A 23,626-nucleotide genomic window follows, 5' to 3' on the forward strand; every position below is an offset into this window, starting at 1 on the left:
ACTCACGTTCTGAGTTCATCCACAACAAACTTCACAGAGTTTCCATCCGTGTAAATCAAACACCTCACCATTTCATCTTGGAGACGCAGACGGAGCAAAACAACACCCGGTTTTTTACCGTGTCCTTTCACACGAGGTCCTGAGATCGAACCTAATCAACCAACAGCCATGTCACAAGCTAAAACGTGCTGAAATACTGACAGAAATTATTCATAATTACTTTATTAATGACATGAAAAATTCATATAAATGAAATATTCAGAGCTTCTCAAATGTTTTCGCAGACTGGGATCAATTTACCTGTAATTTTATCTAATTTATTATGTTATAATTTTTTTTTATTATAATTAATGATTATTTTATAAATAAATAATCCATTTTAATTTAATTATTTAATTTTATTAAAATCATTTTAAATAGATTTCTTTCACAAACAGTTTAAAATTAAAATATTTTTAAAATATTTTTCACAACCTTTTTTTCATTTTTATTTTTATTTAAGATTAAAATTATTTAATTAATCAGGTTTTTTTCTGGAAATATTTATGAATAAGATTTTTTAATATGTTAAAACATTTAATTTTTTCTTTTATGTTTATTGTGAAGTTATTAATTATTAAGATATATTAATATTTGTTTTCACCACCTTGGCCTTCATTTCTTAATGTTACAACTTTTTATCATTTGATTTAAACAATATGTCAAAAATTTATGAATAAAAAATAAATTAATTAAAAAAATTAACAAAAATAGACCTATGCTGCTTGTGGAAATATTCAGCACTCTGAAAGTCACCGTGTATTTTATAGAGTATTTAACGGAGCGTTTAATAAAACGCTGCAGCAATTTTCTGATAAAAATGAAGAGATTAGAAAGATTTAGACGGTGGCTCTGATCTGATCTGATCTGAAAACGTTGAGCAGCGTGAGTAAGAGAAGCGAGACGGAAATTAATTAAAGGGTCGTGAGATTTTACTTCATCTGACAACATTCATCAAAAAAAAAAAAAAAAGCCTTGATTAGGAATTTTATTCATTTATTTTATTTTTTGGAGGGGGATGTTTGATTGGATCAGATGCCTGATGCCTGTCCATTTTATTAGGAACAGCGGTACAACCCAATCAGAGCAGCAATCAATTCAGCAGCAGTGCAATGCATTAAAAACATTTAGATATAAATGATTAATGTTCACAACAAATATCAGAATTCGGTATGATCACATTTCACCACAGTTGATCACATTTCATCCATCCATCCATCCTCTATACCCTTTTTATTCCTAATTAGGGTCACGGGGATCTGCTGGAGCCTATCCCAGCACACATTGGGTGAAAGGCAGGGGTACACCCTGGACAGGTCACCAGTCCATCACAGGGCCACATATATAGACAGACAACCACACACACTCACTCCTATGGGCAATTTAGAATTACCAATCAACCTAATGTACATGTTTTTGGACTGTGGGAGGAAACCGGAGTACCCGGAGAAAACCAACACAGGCACATGCAGTCCACACAGAAAGGCCCCGCCTGTTCGAACCCAGGATTTGAACCCAGGAACCCTTCTTGCTGTGAGGCAACAGTGCTAACCACTAATCCACCATGCTGCCCCAATTCAATTCAATTCAGTTCAATACAAAGAACTTTATTAATCCCAGGGGGAAACTGCTTTGCCATGTTACAGTTGCTCAAATAAAAACAGAAGAGAAAAATAAAAAAGAAGAAAACTGAATAAATAAATACAAATACTGTACAAATAATAGTGTAACAGTGTTCACTGAAATTCGGTTTTCGCTTGTTACTGACACGCTAGCAAGAAGTCCATCTTTTTTTTCTGTTTGCTTTTTTAAGGGATCAAATCCAGAAGGTTTTATTTAGCTTTTTATTTAGATTTAAAAACATTCAGGAACAGAGCCATGAGTAAAAAGTTAAGCCCTGATCGTCTAGACGATGGCTAGAGAGAAAAACTTCATGATGAGGAGTTTAGAAGCTTCTTTTCTGAGATCCTGTGTTGTGATCATAAGGAAAGTCTCAGGGAGAGGGACAGAGAGAGAGAGAAATAGAGAGAGAGAGAGAGAGGGAGGAGCGTGTCTTTGATTCTTCAGTAAGTTTGATTCTGACTAAAACCTGAATTCTGACTCGGACACTTCAGTATAAACTCTCTGGACCGGTGTGATATTCCTCCACAGGACCGCGTGTGACCCGAACTGCTCTCCACTGCACAAAGTTCAAACCATGACATTAATGCATAGGTACAGATGGCAACGTTTATGTCCTGCCCCAGATGGCTGTAACTTCTAATTTGAGTAGAAGCCTGTAATTAAAGAGAGCGAAAAAATGAAAAAGGAAGCTTGGGGATTTACTTGAAACGTGACTCCGATTACAGCAGTGAGACGTCTGACTTATGTGGTCTGAAGTGAGCATCGCTCTGGTGTCTGAACGCGGAAACGAGAGAGAGAGAGAGAGAGAGAGAGAGATGAGCACAATGCAGAATCAGACAGACGCTCGTCCGCTGCAGACGTATGAATGATGGTGCATTGTGCTCGAATGTTGCCAGATCTGCGGGTTTGGACAGGAAAACAATCCATTGTCGACTTGCGACCGCTCGTGACCGCTGAAACAAGACTCGATTCCCCCGACTGCGGTTCACAGAATGAGCTGTTTATGATCTGTACTGTACATGGAAACGACAGATCTGTCAATCAGGCTGTTGTGTTTGGAACGGATGAGCTGCAGGGATGAATGAGCCAATCAGCACAACCTGCCGAGATTTATGTGCTCTACAAACAAACCTCAAAACACACACGAGACAGATTTCGTTTTCGCTTCTGATGCCGAAGAACAGTTTTCTTCGTTTTCATCCGTTCCAACCACATTAGTGTCTGGTTTTAATTGGGTTAGAGCGGTTTCCTACATTACCCACAATGCCGTTCCACCTCCTCACATCACCTCGGTATAAAGACAGACGATGCAGCGGCACTTTAATACTCTACTCTCTCCGGAGCTTCAGTTCTCTCATGAACACGACCTTCATCTCGTACATCACTCACCAGCGGAGCCGAGTCTCAGCCGTAGCTCAGTATCGTATCACCGCATTGCATTCTGGGAGTTCAGAACTGCTAGATTTTCCATTAATATGAACATTGCTGATAAAAAAAAGTACCAGTGTTGTTTTGACACAAAACAGTGTCACCTTGTGACCTAATCATCACTACACACAACTTCTCTCAGACACGTCACGGATATTTTCAACATAAACCGATTTCATATGCTTTAGGGTGGAGTCTTATTTTTAAAAAAATAAAGAGTAAAGCCTTTTAAAACACGTGTGTACCTTTAAAGACTCGTTTAAGGTGGACCCTTTTTTCCCCCTGAGGTATTATCAGTATTACAGCAGCAGGTGGCTGACCAGAGTCTCTCTCTCTCTCTCTCTCTCTCTCTGTTTATTTACGTCCAACTTTTAAACCGACTTGTGATGTCACAAGTTTTCAACACATTTATTTCCCGTCTTCGTCAAACAGTTCTGTCAAAACCTAAACATCACGATGATCGTGAAAAGATCCAGCTTTGCACAGACTGAGCTAATTCCCCGCTGATTGTTTGTTTGTTTGTTTGTTTTGCGCATTTTTTTATTGCATACTGTTTTGAAAAATCATAACAGTTGATTATATTTATAAGATAAATCTGAATCTGCTGCATTCAGCGAACAGAAAGGCACAGAAAGGGCAGAAGGGCTCGTGCACCTCTCTGCTGTAAGTGGCTGAAGTGACACAACAAGTGGATGCCGCTCACCTGAGTCGGGAGTCTTTAACACAACACGCACGCACGCGCACACACGCACGCACGGTGCACGTTAAAAAAACATAACGAAGGGGAAAAGAAAAAGAAAAACGAAAAGATCGAATGAACGGGTGACATCAGAGCGTGTGTAAAAGTTTTTTAAAGTAAACATGCATGACACTATGCATGACAACTGCGCCGGTTATTGCAACTTCTCGAGGAGTCTCGTGCAGGAGCGTGAAGTCAAAGAGAAGTAAAGAGAGAGAGAGAGAGAGAGAGAGAGAGAGAGAGAGAGAGAGAGAGAGAGAGAGAGAGAGAGATTTCCCGGTACTCACCCGTGGCGAAGTGGCCGATCGCGGACACCGCGGAGGAGAAGAAGGAGGAGAGGAAGAAGAGCAGCATCGAATCCATGAGTAGATGAAGAGACAGCACGCGCCAATGTACTGCAGAACAAAACCAAAAACAAACAAACCGACCCCCCAAAAAAGAGAAAAGTCTTCAGCTCGTGCAGCCGCGCGCGGAACCGCAAACCTTCCCGTGTGGCGAAACGGCGGCGCGCGCACAACGCGGTGCGCTCCCTAGCCACGGACAGAGTGAGTGAGCGAGTTCCGTGTGTTTGTGTGTGAGTGTGAATGTGTGAGAGAGAGAGAGAGAGAGAGAGACGCGCGCTTCTGCCGCTGCTCGTGCTGCAGCTCGTGCTGCTGTTCACACACACACACACACACACACACACTGACACACAGAAGAGGGAGGAGAAGAAAAGAAAAAAGGGAAAAAAAACGAGTGAGGATCCTATTACCGAATCACGTGACAGGAAACCCCGGGGAGGGCGGGCAGGCGGGCAGAGGATTCACCCCGTGTATACCTGCACCGAGCTCGCGCTCGCGCGCGCCGGGGCACTTTTATAGTTTTTTGTTTTTTTGAAGAAATAGAAACTTATTCATTTTAGTGAACAACAATGGAGAAGAGAGTCCGAGAAACGGCTGTGTGAACTTTCAAAGCGGATAATGTGAATGAAAAAAAATCCGGATTATTGACATTATTAACATTAATGACTCCTGTTAGGTTTCTAATAACACCTGAGTACATCTGTGTACAGGTAATAACACGTTAATAAACATCAGGTTGCAGACTACAGCATACACTCTGGTCCATCCCGGGGCGCGCACACACACACACACACACACACACCACACCTGGTATGATAAAGGTCCACCTTGTGCCACTACAACAGCTCTGACTCATCAAGGCATGGGCTCTACAGGTCCTCTGAAGGTCTGCTGTGGAATCTAGCACCAAGATGTTAGCACCAGATCCTGCAAGCTGTGAAATGGAGCATCCCCGAATCAGACTTGATGCTCCATCAGACTGAGATCTGGGGAATTTAGAGACCTAGTCAACACCTTGAACTCGATATGTTCCTCAAACCATGTTCCTCGAACTGTGTTTCTCAGACTGTTCCTCCAACCATGTTCCTCGAACTGTTGGTTAAACCATGCTTGTCAAACTGTTCCTCAAACTGTTTCTCAAACCGTGTTTTCCTAAGACTGTTCCTCAAACAGTTCCTCAAACCGGGTTTTCCTCAGACTGTTCCTCAAACTGTTTCTCAAACCGTGTTTTCCTCAGACTGTTCCTCAAACAGTTCCTCAAACCGTGTTTTCCTCAGACTGTTCCTCAAACAGTTCCTCAAACCGTGTTTTCCTCAGACTGTTCCTCAAACAGTTCCTCAAACCGTGTTCCACAAACTGTTCCTCAAACTGTTTTCCTCAGTGTTCCTTACAATGTTCCTCAAACTGTTCGTCAAACCATGTTCCTCGAACCGTGTTTCTCATTGTGCGTCCATGCTGATTTGATGTCACGTGATGATGCAACTCTGTGCAACTTGAAGTTAGAAGGACTTTCCTTAGTTTCCGAGTAGGAATTCCGGGTTGAGGGTGTTTTCGTTCAGGAATTACGAGTTACCACTTATCTTTAACTAAATATGAGATGTCAAAACTCTTCATCCTCCAGCATCATAGATTGTGGAGAATATGGAGAACATTTTCCCAGCCAGAATAATAAAAATCTTAGAAATAAAAGTCTGGGAAATGTTCAATTTCCCGAATGAAGTGCTAGTTAGTTTCCTCTCTGTTTGGAGGAGCTGCACAGAAGAGGCTTTTCCTGGAGGAAACCTACAAACCACAGCTCCTGAACTTCACCAGAAAACTTTGGAAAGGAATAGCTGGAATCATGGCTTGGGGGAAATGAGCAGCGGATTCATGGAAAATCCCTGAAACACACTGCGCTGTAAAATCCAGAGCCGAATCCTTTATATGCTTCAGGGCTGTTCTGCAGCTGGTGGTCCAGAAGCTTCTGTGAAGATCAACGGCTTCAAAAATTCAACACGTCAACGTGACATGAGCTCCTAACACCCGCTGCACTACATCAATACATCCATCTACATCGAGTAAATATTCATTAAATCATACAACACTGCTGTTTTATTATTAATAATAATAATAATAATAATAATGATAATAATAATAATAATAATAATTTCATATACATTACACATGTGCACATATTTTATTTTAAACTTGTACAATTTAATAATAAAATATATTAAGAACAAATCTAAAAAAATATATATAAAAATATACATAAAAAATATAAAAGAGCTGAAAGGAATAATAATAAGATGCTAATTAAATGAATTAATATTATATAAAATGAACAGTAATTAATATTACATTAAATTAATTACATAATGAAAATAAATAAGCCCAATAATAAAAGCTATTTTAATATTTTCTAATCGAAATGTTTATAAAAATTCAAGAACATATACTGATTAAAAACAACTGTTACTAAGCAGTTATTAACATTATTACTCGTTATTAGCTCATGCTAATACACATAAATATGTACGCATGCTTTCATTTATTTATTTATTTATTTATTTATTTTTTCAATAAAAAACAGAAATTAGAATCAAACTTCATTTTTTTTCCAGAGAATTCGGACAGACCTTTACCCTGAAATTTAATTTAATTTTAATTTTTAAACTTTATTTATTTATTTATTTATTTATTCATTCATATATTAAGTTATTTGTTTATATATTTATTCCTATATTTATTTATTTATTTACTTATTTAAGGTATAAACAATGGTCAAAAGAATTTTTAACCTTCATTTGTATCTTACTTTTGCAAATAAGTGTCACAAAAACACCAAAATAAAGTATTCTCTTCATCCATAACCTTCATGTTCGCTTTGTTCCTGCGCTCATGGACTGTCCGGATTCCAGAGAAAAACACCTTTATAATTATAGGTTTAAATCTCATTTAAAGGCTCAGCCCGGCGAGGTGAGATGGCCATTATCACATTATCACCTGAAGACATTATCACATGAACACACCCTGGAGATGAGAGAAGACCTGCTCCAGGCTGCTGCACACAATTCTACACTCCAACAGAGGCATGGTGTGAGTCCTGGAGCGCTGAAGCAGTTTAAATTCTACACAGTTCTACACTCCAACAGAGGCATGGTGTGAGTCCTGGAGCGCTGAAGCAGTTTAAATTCTACACAGTTCTACACTCCAACAGAGGCATGGTGTGAGTCCTGGAGCGCTGAAGCAGTTTAAATTCTACACAATTCTACACTCCAACAGAGGCATGGTGTGAGTCCTGGAGCGCTGAAGCAGTTTAAATTCTACACAGTTCTACACTCCAACAGAGACATGGTGTGAGTCCTGGAGCGCTGAAGCAGTTTAAATTCTACACAGTTCTACACTCCAACAGAGACATGGTGTGAGTCCTGGAGCGCTGAAGCAGTTTAAATTCTACACAGTTCTACACTCCAACAGAGACATGGTGTGAGTCCTGGAGCGCTGAAGCAGTTTAAATTCTACACAATTCTACACTCCAACAGAGGCATGGTGTGAGTCCTGGAGCGCTGAGGCAGTTTTAATTCTACACAATTCTACACTCCAACAGAGGCATAGTGTGAGTCCTGGAGCACTGAAGCAGTTTAAATTCTACACAATTCTACACTCCAACAGAGACATGGTGTGAGTCCCGGAGCTCTGAAGCAGTTTAAATTCTACACAGTTCTACACTCCAACAGAGACATGGTGTGAGTCCCGGAGCGCTGAAGCAGTTTAAATTCTACACAGTTCTACACTCCAACAGAGACATGGTGTGAGTCCTGGAGCGCTGAAGCAGTTTTAATTCTACACAATTCTACACTCCAACAGAGGGATGGTGTGAGTCCTGGAGCGCTGAAGCAGTTTAAATTCTACACAGTTCTACACTCCAACAGAGACATGGTGTGAGTCCTGGAGCGCTGAAGCAGTTTTAATTCTACACAATTCTACACTCCAACAGAGGCATGGTGTGAGTCCCGGAGCGCTGAAGCCGTTTAAATTCTACACAGTTCTACACTCCAACAGAGACATGGTGTGAGTCCTGGAGCGCTGAAGCAGTTTTAATTCTACACAATTCTACACTCCAACAGAGGCATGGTGTGAGTCCTGGAGCGCTGAGGCAGTTTTAATTCTACACAATTCTACACTCCAACAGAGGCATAGTGTGAGTCCCGGAGCGCTGAAGCAGTTTAAATTCTACACAATTCTACACTCCAACAGAGACATGGTGTGAGTCCCGGAGCTCTGAAGCAGTTTAAATTCTACACAGTTCTACACTCCAACAGAGACATGGTGTGAGTCCTGGAGCGCTGAAGCAGTTTAAATTCTACACAATTCTACACTCCAACAGAGACATGGTGTGAGTCCTGGAGCGCTGAAGCAGTTTAAATTCTACACAGTTCTACACTCCAACAGAGACATGGTGTGAGTCCTGGAGCGCTGAAGCAGTTTAAATTCTACACAATTCTACACTCCAACAGAGGCATGGTGTGAGTCCTGGAGCGCTGAGGCAGTTTTAATTCTACACAATTCTACACTCCAACAGAGGCATAGTGTGAGTCCTGGAGCGCTGAAGCAGTTTAAATTCTACACAATTCTACACTCCAACAGAGACATGGTGTGAGTCCCGGAGCTCTGAAGCAGTTTAAATTCTACACAGTTCTACACTCCAACAGAGACATGGTGTGAGTCCTGGAGCGCTGAAGCAGTTTAAATTCTACACAATTCTACACTCCAACAGAGACATGGTGTGAGTCCTGGAGCGCTGAAGCAGTTTAAATTCTACACAGTTCTACACTCCAACAGAGACATGGTGTGAGTCCTGGAGCGCTGAAGCAGTTTAAATTCTACACAATTCTACACTCCAACAGAGACATGGTGTGAGTCCTGGAGCTCTGAAGCAGTTTAAATTCTACACAGTTCTACACTCCAACAGAGGCATGGTGTGAGTCCTGGAGCGCTGAAGCAGTTTAAATTCTACACAGTTCTACACTCCAACAGAGGCATGGTGTGAGTCCTGGAGCTCTGAAGCAGTTTATAATAATAACAAATATAAAATGACTTCATGTAGTCTGAGAAGACTGTCTCCCTCTGCTGGTGGGAATGAATCATATGAATTTCTGTCTCTCTCTCTCTCTTTCTGTCTCTGTGTCTCTCTATCTCTCTTTGTCTCTCTCTGTCTCTCTCTCTCTCTCACATACTTTCTCTCTCTGTCTCTCTCTATCTTACTGTCTTGCTCTTGGTCTCTATCTATCTCTCTCTTTGTCTCTCTCTCCATCTCTCTCCTTCTCTCTCTGTCTCTCTCCATCTTTCTCTCTATCAGTCTGTCTGTCTCTCTCTCTCTGTATTTCTCTCTCTCTTTCTCACTCTTACTGTCTCTCTCTCTCTCTCTCTCTCTCTCTCTCTCTCTCTCTATCTTTCTGTCTTTCTCTCTGTCTCTCTCTATCACTCTCTTTCTCTCGGTCTCTCGCTATGTCTGTCTGTCTCTCTCTTTCTTTCTCCATCTTTCTCTCTATCAGTCTGTCTGTCTCTCCCTCTTTCTCACTCTTACTGTCTCTCTCTCTCTCTTTCTTTCTCTCTCTCTATGTCTCTCTCCATCTTTCTGTCTTTCTCTCTGTTGATTTCTCTCTCTCTCTCTCTCTCACACACACACACACACTTGCACTCAGGCTGTAAATAACAGCAGGTCTGCATCTTCAGTGACCTCACCGGCTGCGGGAACGAGAATGAAATCAGCCTGACGAAAAAAAAAAAAGAAAATCACTGCTAGATCACTTAGTGTAAAATAACACAAGTCTGAAATATATTTCAGTTTGGGTGTGGAACAAAACATTAAAAAAAAAGTGACCATGAGCTCATGAATCATTGGTGCGACGGTCAGAAGACAGACTCCGGTGCATGAAAACCTCCGTCGTCCCGAGCAACAGAATTCTGGCTGTTTATTTTCCAATTTTTACGAGTGTCACCGGTTCAGGACCCTTAAATACAAACCAAAAAAAAAAGGGACAGGAATTCATCCAGCTCCAGAGGCATGCAGGGAATCACGCACAGGTCCGGTCTGGACTTGTTCCTGGAGTTGGTTTCATCACGGCTGACTGCGCTTACGGGATCTCTGACCTCTGTTGCACGGCTTCACCCTGTCTAATGTTATACACACCGTATAATTAGCACGAAATCAACAGCGCATACGTTAGCATTATCATGTCACGCTGAATGATTTCATTCTCTCCGAAACGTTCTTACTGTTATTCAAAACCTCAATTAAACTCTTGGGATTGAATACACAGCCTAATCCTTCCCAGCGCTGGGGGACGGATACGGTGTACAGAGCCGCTGTCTGAGTTTATTCAACACTTCACCTGGATTAGAGTGGATTCAGGGGCTGGAGGATTGAAGAGAATCTGTTGGAGTTTTCCGGATGGATCCTTGGATCCAGGAGTCTCTTGCGAGAACTTTTAGAACTGTTTTTACCTCACAAAAACATTCCTGGTGCCTTTCCAACATTTTCCTAGAGTTTAACTGATACGTCACTAAAGATTCTTGGTGTTTTCTACTGGTCTTTATTCTTTCTAGAGTTTTCATTGTAGAATATTCCTTCTCTTTCTTCCTGGTGTATTCTTGATGCCTTCCAAGTGTTTTCCTGGTATTTTTTTCTGGTTCCTTGTTAAAAATACTAGTGGCTTTCTGATGACTCCGTGGGTCTTGGGATGGTTTTCCTTGTGTTTTCCTTCCATATTTCTAGACTTTTCCTTCCCCTTCCCAAGTGGATCCTTGGGTCCAGGAGTCCCTTTCGAGAACTTTAGGAATTATTTTTACCTCATAAAATATTCCTGGTGTCTTTCGTTTGTATTCTTAGTGGCTTTCTTATGACTGGGATGGGTTTCCTCATATTTCCCTGATGTCTTCCTGGTGTTATCCTTCTATATACCTAGCATCTGTCTAGAATTTTCCTTGTCTCTCTTCCTGGTGTATTCTTGACACCTTCCAAGTGTTTTGCTGGTATTTTTATTTCTGGTTTCTTGCTAAAAAAAACTTACTAGTGGCTTTCTAATGACTCTGTGGGCCTTGGGATGGTTTTCCTCATATATATATCATGGAGGATTCCTGGTATTTACTCCTGTAGTATATTAGTGTTTTCCTTCTATATTCCTAGCATCTAAAAAAAACTTGAATGACACCAGGAACATGCTGTCTATGGAGAAAACAACAGGAAGAGGCAAGAAAAAAGGAACAGCAAGGAAAATGCTAGAATTTTCCTTGTCTTTCTTCTTGGTGTATTCTTGACCCATCCAAGGGTTTTCCTAATATTTTCTCTGGTTCTGTGTTAAAAAATACTTTACTACTGTGTTCCTAGTGGCTTTCTGATGACTCTGTGGGTCTTGTGATGGTTTTCCTGCTGTTTACTCCTGAAGTATATTAGTGTATTCCTGATGTTTTCCTGGTGTTTTCCTTCTATATTCCTTGCATCTTTCTAGCATTTTCCTTGCTTGTTCCTTTTTTCTTGCCTCTTCCTGTTGTTTTCTCCATAGACAGCATGTTCCTGGTGTCATTCAAGCTTTTTTTTTTTTTAGTGTTTCTTCCTGGTGTTTTCCTGCTATCCATTTCCTCATATACTCCTGATCTATCCTTGTGTCTTTGCTTTTCCTGGTTACTCTCTAGTGCCTCCTTAATGTTTTCCTGGTGTACACTTGGGTCTTCATGCTGTTTCCTGGTTTGTCCTGGTGTGTTCCTGTTTTCTTCCTAGCTTATCCTTGTATCTTTCTCACTTTGGGGGGTGATAGCTGAAGTGGTTAAGGCTCTGGGTCGTTGATCAGGGTTCAAGCCCCAGCACCACCAAGCTGCCACCATTGGGCCCTTGAGCAAGGCCCTGAAACCCACCCTGCTCCAGGGGCACTGCATCATGTCTGACCCTGCACTCTGACCCACAACCATCCAAGGATGGGATATGCGAAGAATCACTGTGCATTAATGTATATGTGACAAGTAAAGACAACTTAACTTATCCTTGTGTCTTCCTGGTTTGTCCTTGTGTCTTCCTGGTTTGTCCCTGTGTCTTCCTGGTTTGTCCTTGTGTCTTCCTGGTTTGTCCCTGTGTCTTCCTGGTTTGTCCCTGTGTCTTCCTGGTTTGTCCTTGTGTCTTCCTGGTTTGTCCTCGTGTCTTCCTGGTTTGTCCTCGTGTCTTCCTGGTTTATCCTCGTATCTTCCTGGTTTATCCTCGTGTCTTCCTGGTTTGTCCTCGTGTCTTCCTGGTTTATCCTCGTGTCTTCCTGGTTTGTCCTCGTGTCTTCCTGGTTTATCCTCGTGTCTTCCTGGTTTATCCTTGTGTCTTCCTGGTTTGTCCTCGTGTCTTCCTGGTTTGTCCTCGTGTCTTCCTGGTTTATCCTCGTGTCTTCCTGGTTTATCCTCGTGTCTTCCTGGTTTGTCTTTGTGTCTTCCTGGTTTATCCTTGTGTCTTCCTGGTTTATCCTTGTGTCTTCCTGGTTTGTCCTCGTGTCTTCCTGGTTTGTCCTTGTGTCTTCCTGTTGTCTTCCTGGTTTATCCTTGTGTCTTCCTGGTTTATCCTTGTATCTTCCTGGTTTGTCCTTGTGTCTTCCTGGTTTGTCGTCATGTCTTCCTGGTTTGTCCCTGTGTCTTCCTGGTTTATCCTTGTATCTTCCTGGTTTATCCTCGTGTCTTCCTGGTTTGTCCTCGTGTCTTCCTGGTTTGTCCTTGTGTCTTCCTGTTGTCTTCCTGGTTTATCCTTGTGTCTTCCTGGTTTGTCCTTGTGTCTTCCTGGTTTGTCCTTGTGTCTTCCTGGTTTGTCCCTTCCTGGTTTATCCTTGTGTCTTCCTGGTTTATCCTTGTGTCTTCCTGGTGTCTTCCTGGTTTATCCTTGTATCTTCCTGGTTTGTCCTGGTGTCTTCCTGGTTTGTCCTCATGTCTTCCTGGTTTGTCCCTGTGTCTTCCTGGTTTATCCTTGTATCATCCTGGTTTATCCTTGTGTCTTCCTGTTGTCTTCCTGGTTTATCCTTGTGTCTTCCTGGTTTGTCCTTGTGTCTTCCTGGTTTGTCCCTGTGTCTTCCTGGTTTATCCTTGTGTCTTCCTGTTGTCTTCCTGGTTTATCATTGTGTTTTCCTGGTGACTTCCTGTTTTTTCCTTGTCTTTTCCTGTTGTCTTCCTGGTTTATCCTTGTCTTTTCAATTTCTCTGTTTTCCTAATAACATTCTTTCACGTAATACTGATTTCCATCTAGCTTTATATTATTCTCTCTTTAGCTCATAGCTCATTTTATTCAGCAGGCTATAGGTTCTGTTCTGAGCTGTTTATCATCTCCTACTGATTATTATTAAAGCTAAAAAGAAGTTTTGATCAGTTTCGGGTTCCAATTTTTGGGATCCAGTAGCATCACAGGCTCGATTTGTTAGCAGTGAGATTTTGTAAATGGATAAAAAATAATGTTAACGTTTTTAAAAACAATGTAAAAGACTAAAAGATGAAACAAAAAAAATAGACTCAGGGCATCTGATGATGTGTTACTCATCTCTCTCTCTCTCTCTCTCTCTCTCTCTCTCTCACTGTCTCTCTCTCTCTCTCTCTCTCTCTCTCACACACACACACACACATCTAAAAGCTACCTAAACTGTGGTTATCATCTTATCCACTCCTGTCTGTGAATCATCTGTGTGTTTTTATGTTCAAACCTGTTTTTCTCTCAGTGGACTTCTCTCTCTCTCTGTCTCTCTCTCTGTCTCTCTTTTATTTCCCCCCTCTGGTTATTAACACACACGTATCTTTCTCACACCCCCAAGGCCATCAGAACTTCTACAACAATCAAAGCTGAAGAGATAAAAGTGAACATCCAAACCATCCCATCCCACCTGTGCAGACCACCAGAAACACACACGCACACACACACACGCACGCACACACACACACGCACACAGATCCCCTTGTGTTTCCAGAAGCCTGTAATTACAGTGCGAGTGCTGTGTCACCCAGCCAAGTGTGTATTATTAGCTGCTCTTATCTTCTTGCAGACGAGGCTCAGATCACCTGCAGCAATCGCTCACACCTGCAACTGCACCCTTCATCTTCATCTTCGTCTTCCTCTTCCTCAGCCGTGTAGCATGTGGGAGGAAGACCGCATTTGCACCCGAGGCACCGGTTTACACCAGAGACTCGCTCGTGTACACACCGCAACAGTGCCATTTCATATCATGTACAAATTATTTCAGTGCAAAGGAACGTAATTCAACAAGGGCAAGTTAATTTATTACAAGATTTTACACACAAGTCGGAAAATGGTGATGTTTTTGTTTCAAAAATAATTTTCAGCATTGGAGACACATTATGTAATTATGTATGTGATTATGTAAAGGTTTCATTAGTGACATTTAGTTAAGGTAATTAGTCCTAATTAGCCAAGGTTAATCATACAACTGTTATTTTCATTCCAGTAATCTGATTGGTCGAGCAGCATTCCAAGAGTGCTTATACTTCACAAATATGTACTTTTGATTAAATTTTTCAATTTTTTTTTTTTACCAGGACACTGGTGCTCAACTTCTGTAGTTCTGTTTTGTTTGACTGTTTACACACTGGCTAATTAATGCTAACTGAAAATTAATGATTAAATTAATAAACTCTTTATTTATTGTTTTCTTTTTTATTGTTTTTTTAATTATTATTATTTAATTTAATTTAATTTAATGTATTTGTTTAATTATTTATTTTGCATGTGTTTTTTCCCCCATGTGTTTTCTTTCTGCTTGTCTTATTTTGTTTTTTATTATTAATCCGTTATTAATTCGGGTTTTTTTGCTTGTAAATTGTTTCAATATAAATTTTTAAAAAAAAAAGAAGTTAAAAATAAATAAATAAATAAACTCACTTACCAATTATTTTTGTTTAATACAAACTAATAATAATTAAAAAATAATAAATATATTGAAATAAATAGTTAGCTAGCTCATGATATCCACGCATCATATATATTTGTAATTACATTTTCTAATGCTGTTGTTGTAGCTTCTAACTTTACCTACAGATCTACATATGTTTGCTAGTTTTAGGAGCTAGCCTTGACTGAGTTTGTTTTAGCTAGTTAGTTTTGTTTAGAAAATGTTCTTAGTTATTAGATAGCTTTGTTTGAGACCTTTTGTGTTAGCTGGCTAGTATTGTTTGGGGGATATTTTCTAATGTTAGATAGTTATTGGAATATTCTATCTTAGCCAATTTTCTTTGGGATGTTTAGTATCAGCTAGCTAGTTTTGTCTGTAAGAATATTCTCTAAGATTAGCTTCTTCTATTTTGGATATTCTGTGTTAGCTAGCTAGTTTTGTTTGTGGAGAATACTCTCTAATATTATCTTGCTTTGTTTTGGATATTCCAAGTTAGCGAGCCTGTTTTGTCTGAAGAATATTCTTTAATTCTCTTTTTTTTTTTGGATGTTGTGTGTTAGCTAGATAGATTTGTCTGGAGAATATTCTCTAATATTAGCTTGTTTTGTTTGGGATATTCTGTGTTAGCTAGCAGATATTGTCTGGAGAATATTCTCTAATATTAGCTAATTTTCTTTGGGATGTTCAGTGTCAGCTAGCCAGTTGTGTCTGAAGAATACTCTCTAATTCTCATTTTGCTTAGAATATTGTATGTTAGCTAATTAGTTTCTTCCCTAAGAATATTCTCTAATATTAGCGAATTGTCTTTGGGACGTTCACTTGGGACGTTTTTTGATTAAGAATATTCTCTAAGATTAGCTCCTTGTTTCAGCTAGCTTGTTTTGTCAGGGAAATATCCTCTGATATTAGTTCAGATATCAGTTTGTTTGGGATACTTTGTGTTAGCTAGATGGTCTACACAACTGTGTGTGTGTGTGTCCTGGTGGCCTTGGCGATGTTCCTAAAATTCAAAGAAACAGGTTTGTGATATGATAAATGCTTGAGGCTAAAAACTCATTAAGGTTCGTGTTTGAAGCCTGCGCTGACAGCCGGCGGTTCACCCAGCACAGAATTCCTAACATTCTACCCCCGAACACGACGCAAACCAGTGTTGTGTTAACAATGTGAGGTTTGTGTGTGTGTGTGTATGTGTGTGTGTGTGTGTGTGTGGGTGGGTGTGGGTGCACATGGAGGTGTGTGTGATTTATATAAGCAACCTGAGGTCAGGTGTACAGTAGGCTAATGTTGGTCAATTTCAGATCTTTAGTTAGCTGCAAGATTTGAGCTAGAAATAAATGAAAATAATTAGTGAGCTAATATTCAAATCTGAAATGATCTTTGTTGTCACCTGCCTTTATTTTAATATTGTACTTTAGCTTATATTATAAGTTAGGTTTTGAATTTGAGTATTTAATCTAGATCCTAAATGTTAAAAAAAACAGTTAAACATTTTTCACGTAAAACAAAGTTCAAAGTAAGGAAATTTGAAAATTAACAAGGCAGCATGGCAGCTTAGAGGTTAGCACTGTTGCCTCACAGCAGGAAGGTCCTGGGTTTGAACAGGCGGGGCCTTTCTGTGTGGAGTTCGCATGTTCTCCCCGTGCCTATGTGGGTTTACTCCGGGTACTCCGGTTTCCTCCCACAGTCCAAAAACATGTACATTAGGTTCATCGGTAATTCTAAATTGCCCATAGGAGTGTGTGTGAGTGTGTGTGGTTGTCTGTCTATATGTGTGGCCCTGTGATGGACTGGTGACCTGTCCAGGGTGTACCAATGTGTGCTGGGATAGGCTCCAGCAGATCCCCGTGACCCTAATTAGGAATAAAGCGGGTATAGAAAATGGATGGATGGAAAATGTAATTTATTGCATGCTTTAAAGTTCTTTCAATGTTATATGAAACTTTGAGGTTACATTCCAAATTTGCGTATTTAATCTAGGACAATTTCAATTAGCAAAGATCCTAGATGTTAGCAAAAAAAAAACCCAAAAAAGCTAGATATTAGCTTACAGTTAGCGCGACTTTCTTTAGCTCTATTAGTCTCAGAAAGTATAAATACTGCACTGAGCTGCAATTATTGTAATTTTTTATTGTAAATTAAATGTTGAACATTGTTCAGTGTAATATGAGAAATTTTGTTGTTTTTGTGGGTTTTTATAATATTTGACCTCTTAAAATTAGGGCAATTCCACTTAGTAAACTTGTTATAAAACATGTAAACATTATTAAAGATTTTTCATTACAGGTTAAAGATGATGATGTCGATTCAAAATGAACAAAAGTTGCAGATGCTAAGAAAATGGCCAAAAAAAATTGGAGTGAAAATCAACAAATCAGTCTGAATGTTAGCAAAATCGTTATTTTTTGTTATCGTAAAGTTATTGTTCTTACATTAAACTACATTCTAAATGTTTGTTTAGCTCAAAGTTTACATTTCCTTCTTGCTATCTTTGTGTTCCCTGTGTAAGATTATTCACTTTTTTTTAAAAAATGGCTGCTTCGTTTGCTAGTTAGCAAATCATTGTTGTCAATAACGTTGTTTGTTCAGTTACAAAATTGGAAAGATTTATGTTTTGCTCTTAGGAAGTTTTAAATGTATGACTGCTCCAGCTCTAAAAGCCAAACATCCTTCCACAGCCTACTGCTAGCTAGCACAATTAGCAAAATTAAAAAAATAAGCTGCTAAATGTATACGCTAGAGTTGATTTTAATCCAAAGATAGCAAGCTTTTACACAAAACAAGGTGGAAGAAAAACTCTTTCATTCTGTCCTAACTTGACAGACTAGATGCCTGGACTGACTAATTAATGAGAAACGAATTTAGATGAAACGAACCGAGGAACCTGAAAAATCCTGTTTACCGCTGTGACATTATGAAAGGGAAAAATAAACAGCCGGAGGAAATATTGGCGTAATTATTTGATGAACGAGTCGTTGACAGATTGAAATTCCACACATCATTTCAACACACAAAGCAGCAGGTTGGACTGCAATCATCAGATTAGCAATTTAGCACTAGTGTTTTGACTTTTGAATTCACTTTGATCTATTATAGTTATAAGAAAAGGAAATGCCAGGGACAAAATGCTAACTAGTTGGCTAACACAAGCTGAGAGAATTTCATTCATAAAATAGTTCTATTCATAAAACGTGCAAAATCTTCATCGGTAAAGCTAAATGTTAACGTAACAGGATTGCTGAGAGGATTTATTTCCCCTGTATGGTTGCTAATTAATCTAATCTAATTTAAAATTATTATTATTAGCTAGCTAGTTGACTCATATAAGATAAGGATTTTTTAAAAGGAGTGTCTGCCCATGTCAACATGTCAATCTTTCTAAAACGTGGGTGGAGATAAACCGACGATGACATGAGGTTTTAAATGCCAATGCTAACCATTGTGCTAGCAACCAAGCCAAATAATTTCTAAGAGAATGTTTAAATCACGTTTATAAACGTGTGAGAAATAGATACCTTCATTAGAAAGGCTAGTCAGCTAGCTAATATGAGCTAAACTGACAGAATTTTCATTGATAAAATGTCAGTCATTTTACCCAGTTAGCTGGCACAACCTAATTTGACTCTAATTTGAGCTACATTTGCAAATATTTACTGCTAATGCTAACTATCTAGCTAGTAGGCCTTAACCTGAATGATTTTTGAGTAATATGAATAATAAACAAAATTTCCCACTTATCAGGCGTATTTGACAGGATTAAATTTGTAAACTGGTCACTATAAATAGCTTTAGACTTAACGATAGCTGTTTAGAATCCTGACAGGATTTTTACTTCACAAGGTATGATTAGCTAGCATAAGCTAATCTGACAGGATTTCTTAATGGATTTGTTCACAGTGTAGTAATGGTGGCTGGCTAGCACGTGCTAACCTGACAGGATTTCTCTGAGAAGGCTTAGTCCTCACTGCTAATGCTAACCAGAGCGTAAAATATCTCTTTTCCCATCTCTTGGAAATTCATGTATCTGCTCCTTTCAGATGTTGTTTTTCTCCACATCCCCCCCCCCCCGTCATTTTCTTTCTTTAAATAAGAAGTCATTTCTGCCAAACACTCCCTGACGAACGTCTTAAGTTCTCCATTTCAGAAAAACCACAGGAGGCTAAATAAACCACAGATAGATTGACAGCCTGATATAGAGAGGCAGAGAGAAAGAGAGAGAGAGAGAGGTAAACCTGATGGATTTAACACCATTTAGCCGGTTCCCATGTTTACGGCTACATTAATGGTGCGGAAAGTGTGAGCAAGCTGCTCTCTCTCTCTCTCTCTCTCTCTCTCTCTCTCACTCTCTCTCTCTTTCTCTTTCTCTCAGAGGAACCACTAAGATCTGGATCAGTTGAGTGATGTATGTGTATTTAAGTAGAGCTGCATTTCTAAATGAACTCTGAGGTTTGAGGTTCTGCTTAACGATTTCTAATATTAGCTTTAGCGGCAGACGGAGCCGAAGGACCGAGACCTACAGATCCATGACGCATGGCAGAGGTCAGTCCGGGGCTTCCGCTGCTTTATTTCTGTATGATCGTGAGGGCAGTGAAATTACAGAGAGAGAGAGAGAGAGAGAGAGAGTTTTAAGGCATGTTTATACAATTCCATTCGATACTAGAAGGCTAATATAAGCTAAGGATCTCTGAAGGGAATTGTTGAGCCATACTGACCGTTCGAAATCAACAGATCTGGCTAACATGAGCTAACCTGAGAGGATTTCTGACAGGATGTGTGTTCACCATTAATGATAACTAGCTAGCTATCTTGAGGGGATTTTATAGAGCATGTGTGTTCACGGTTAATGATAACTAGCTAGCTAACCTGAGAGGATTTCTGAGAGGATGTGTGTTCACGGTTAATGATAACTAGCAAGCTAACTTGAGGGGATTGTATAGAGTATGTGTAGTCACCATTAATGATAACTAGCTAGCTAACCTGAGAGAATTTCTGAGAGGATTTGTGTTCACGTTTAATGATAACTAGCCAGATAACCTGAGAGGAGTTCTGACAGGATGTGTGTTCACGGTTAATGATAAATAGCTAGATAACCTGAGAGGATTTTATAGAGCATGTGTGTTCACCGTTAATGATAACTAGCTACCTAGCAGGAGCTAACTTGACAGAGTTTCAAAAAGGATGTGTATTCAAAGCTAAAGCAACCAGCTAGCTAATCTGAGCGGATTTTATTGAGTATGTGTGTTCACAGTTGATGATAACTAGCTAACTAGGGTATGTGTGATCACTAGCTAGATAACCTGAGAGGATCTGAGTCACATCCATGTAATTTGCATGGTAAAATCTGATTGGCTCTCACACTGTGTGATGTAATAACATTTTTCTCTCACACTTTTAGTTAGTTTAGTTACTTTTAGATTTGCTTCTGCTCACAAGAAATAATTCCTATGTTTGTTTGCTTTTGGGTTAAATTCATAGAGCAGCTTTCTCCTCATTAAAGGGGGGAGACTTTAATAACTATATGTCCTTATCTTTTTTGCGCATCCATACGGAGGTTAGTGATGTCACTGTGATGTCATAAACCCATTTCTAAATGTTCCACCTAAAAAGGAAGACGTGTGAAGTTATTTTTAATTGAATCACGATTAAACGATGTTGGAAAATGGATCCTATCCTGTCTGAACTCTGAGGCATATGAGAGTTGGCTTTTTGGGAAAACACCCATCATGTCTGTGGTGAAAGTCGTAAATCAAAAAGATGCGATGAATAAACGAAACTTCTGCCAAAGAAAATTTTGGTCCAAGAAGAAGAAGAAGAAGAAGAAGAAGACGAAAAAAAAAACCTTCTGGAGGAAAAAAGCTATAATTTCAATCTGAAGCATTTGTAGCGTCTGCAGACAGGAAGATGTCATTAGTGAGGATTGGAATAAATGATGACGTAGCACGTGTGTATGTATGTGTGTGTGTGTGTGTGTGTGTTGCTCTTTGGATGACGTCATCTTGTCTGTGGTGTTTAAATGGTAGTCAATGGAAACACGAACGTGTTCATAAGACGGCTTAACGTTTGTAAAAGTGGATGGAAAGATAGTCAGAGAGTGGAAAAGAGAGAGGGAGAGAGAGAGAGAGCTAAAGATACATACACAGAGAGATAGAGAGAGCGCGAGAGAAACACACACACAAACACAGACAGAGAGAGAGAAGGACAGAGAGAGAGGGACAGACAGAAAGAGAAAGACAGAGAGAGAGGGAGATAGACAGAGAGAGAAAGAGAAAGACAGAGAGAAATGGAGAGAGAGAGAGAGAGAGAGAGAGAGAGAGAGAGAGAGGGAGACAAACAGAGAGAAACAGACAGAGAGAGAAACACAGAGAGAGATAAAGAAACACAGAGAGAGAGACAGACACACACACAGACAGAGAGAGAGAGAGCGCGAGAAAGACAGGTAGAGAGAGAGACAGAAAAAGAGAAAGAAAAGCAGAGATGGACAGAAACAAACACACACACATACAGAGAGAGAGAGAGGGAGAGAGAGAGAGACAGAGGGAGAGAGAGGCAGGGAAAGAGAGAGAGAGAGAGACAGGGACAGAAAGTGAGAGAGCAAGCGAGAGAGAGAGAGAGAGAGAGAGAGAGAGAGAGAGAGTCCTAGTAGCTCTTAGTCCTTTGTGGAAACCACAGAAAGTTCTTCACTCTGCCAAGAGCCATTTAGTTCATTTTCCTCCATTACAGAGGAACACAAGTGCTCGTGTGAAGCTACGCTCTTAAAGCCCGAGTCCATGACTGAATGAAACCAGAGAGGACGGACAGATGGGTCGGATAAAAGAAAACCAAATCCGAAAACTGTTTGCAGGACAAATGATGGGGTACAAAGGCTAAGATCATACCGTAACACAAACCACACCAAAGAGAACCAAATTTTAGCTCCGGGCCATTCTGGGTTTTTAGATTTTTTCCAATTACCCTTGTTTTTTTCTTTTCCTTTTTTTTTTAGTTGGAAAAAATATATATATACTAAATGTACACAATGTGTTGCTTAAACTGAATGTAATCAATCATCCAGAATAAGTTGGCTGGTGAAAGTTTGCCTCCTCATTCATGCACTGAGACATCATGATCATTTGAGATACACTATATTGCCAAAAGTATTCGCTCACCTGCCTTGACTCGCATATGAACTTAAGTGACATCCCATTCCTAATCCATAGGGTTCAATATGACGTCGGTCCACCCTTTGCAGCTATAACAGCTTCAACTCTTCTGGGAAGGCTGTCCACAAGGTTTAGGAGTGTGTTTATGGGAATTTTTGACCATTCTTCCAGAAGCGCATTTGTGAGGTCACACACTGATGTTGGACGAGAAGGCCTGGCTCTCAGTCTCCGCTCTAATTCATCCCAAAGGTGTTCTATCGGGTTGAGGTCAGGACTCTGTGCAGGCCAGTCAAGTTCATCCACACCAGACTCTGTCATCCATGTCTTTATGGACCTTGCATTGTGCACTGGTGCACAGTCATGTTGGAAGAGGAAGGGGCCAGCTCCAAACTGTTCCCACAAAGTTGGGAGCATGGAATTGTCCAAAATGTCTTGGTATGCTGAAGCATTCAGAGTTCCTTTCACTTGAACTAAGGGGCCAAGCCCAGCTCCTGAAAAACAACCCCACACCATAATCCCCCCTCCACCAAACTTTACACTTGGCACAATGCAGTCAGACAAGTACCGTTCTCCTGGCAACCGCCAAACCCAGACTCGTCCATCAGATTGCCAGATGGAGAAGCATGATTCGTCACTCCAGAGAACGCGTCTCCACTGCTCTAGAGTCCAGTGGCGGCGTGCTTTACACCACTGCATCCGACGCTTTGCATTGCACTTGGTGATGTATGGCTTGGAGGCAGCTGCTCGGCCATGGAAACCCATTCCATGAAGCTCTCTGCGCACTGTTCTTGAGCTAATCTGAAGGCCACATGAAGTTTGGAGGTCTGTAGCGATTGACTCTGCAGAAAGTTGGCGACCTCTTCGCACTATGCGCCTCAGCATCCGCTGACCCCGCTCCGTCAGTTTACGTGGCCTACCACTTCGTGGCTGAGTTGCTGTCGTTCCCAAACACTTCCACGTTCTTATAATACAGCTGACAGTTGACTGTGGAATATTTAGGAGCGAGGAAATTTCACGACTGGATTTGTTGCACAGGTGGCATCCTATCACAGTTCCACGCTGGAATTCACTGAGCTCCTGAGAGCGACCCATTCTTTCACAAATGTTTGTAAAAACAGTCTGCATGCCTAGGTGCTTGATTTTATACACCTGTGGCCATGGAAGTGATTGGAACACCTGATTCTGATAATTTGGATGGGTGAGCGAATACTTTTGGCAATATAGTGTATATATATATGTATATACAGTGGAACCTCGGTATCCAAATGTCCTCCTTTACAAATTTTCACCTTAAGAATTGAAATTCTGTAAGAAATTAGCCTCGGCATACGAAGCATTTTTAGTATATGACCGAAACAAACATCAGCGTACATTGTGCGTACGTCTGGGAGCCGTTCAAAACTTGTTAGCGTCAGTGAAAAG

At 40.2% G+C, this 23,626-nt stretch overlaps 1 protein-coding gene across 2 annotated transcripts in view; it reads right to left on the reverse strand.

Moving 5' to 3' along the window:
• Positions 1–4,500, reverse strand: part of kremen1 (kringle containing transmembrane protein 1) — a 63,253-nt gene extending 58,753 nt beyond the window's left edge. The window contains exon 1 of one of the 2 annotated variants that reach the window (XM_058375007.1): positions 4,117–4,500. In XM_058375007.1, the coding sequence (XP_058230990.1) occupies positions 4,117–4,192 (76 nt within the window). In that variant the 5' untranslated portion in view covers positions 4,193–4,500. The remainder of the gene's footprint in view (positions 1–4,116) is intronic. The other variant, XM_058375006.1, reaches the window with a different exon arrangement.
• Positions 4,501–23,626: the final 19,126 nt, after the last annotated feature.

Source organism: Hemibagrus wyckioides, linkage group LG22, assembly GCF_019097595.1.
Source record: "Hemibagrus wyckioides isolate EC202008001 linkage group LG22, SWU_Hwy_1.0, whole genome shotgun sequence".
NCBI classification, from domain to species: Eukaryota; Metazoa; Chordata; class Actinopteri; order Siluriformes; family Bagridae; genus Hemibagrus; species Hemibagrus wyckioides.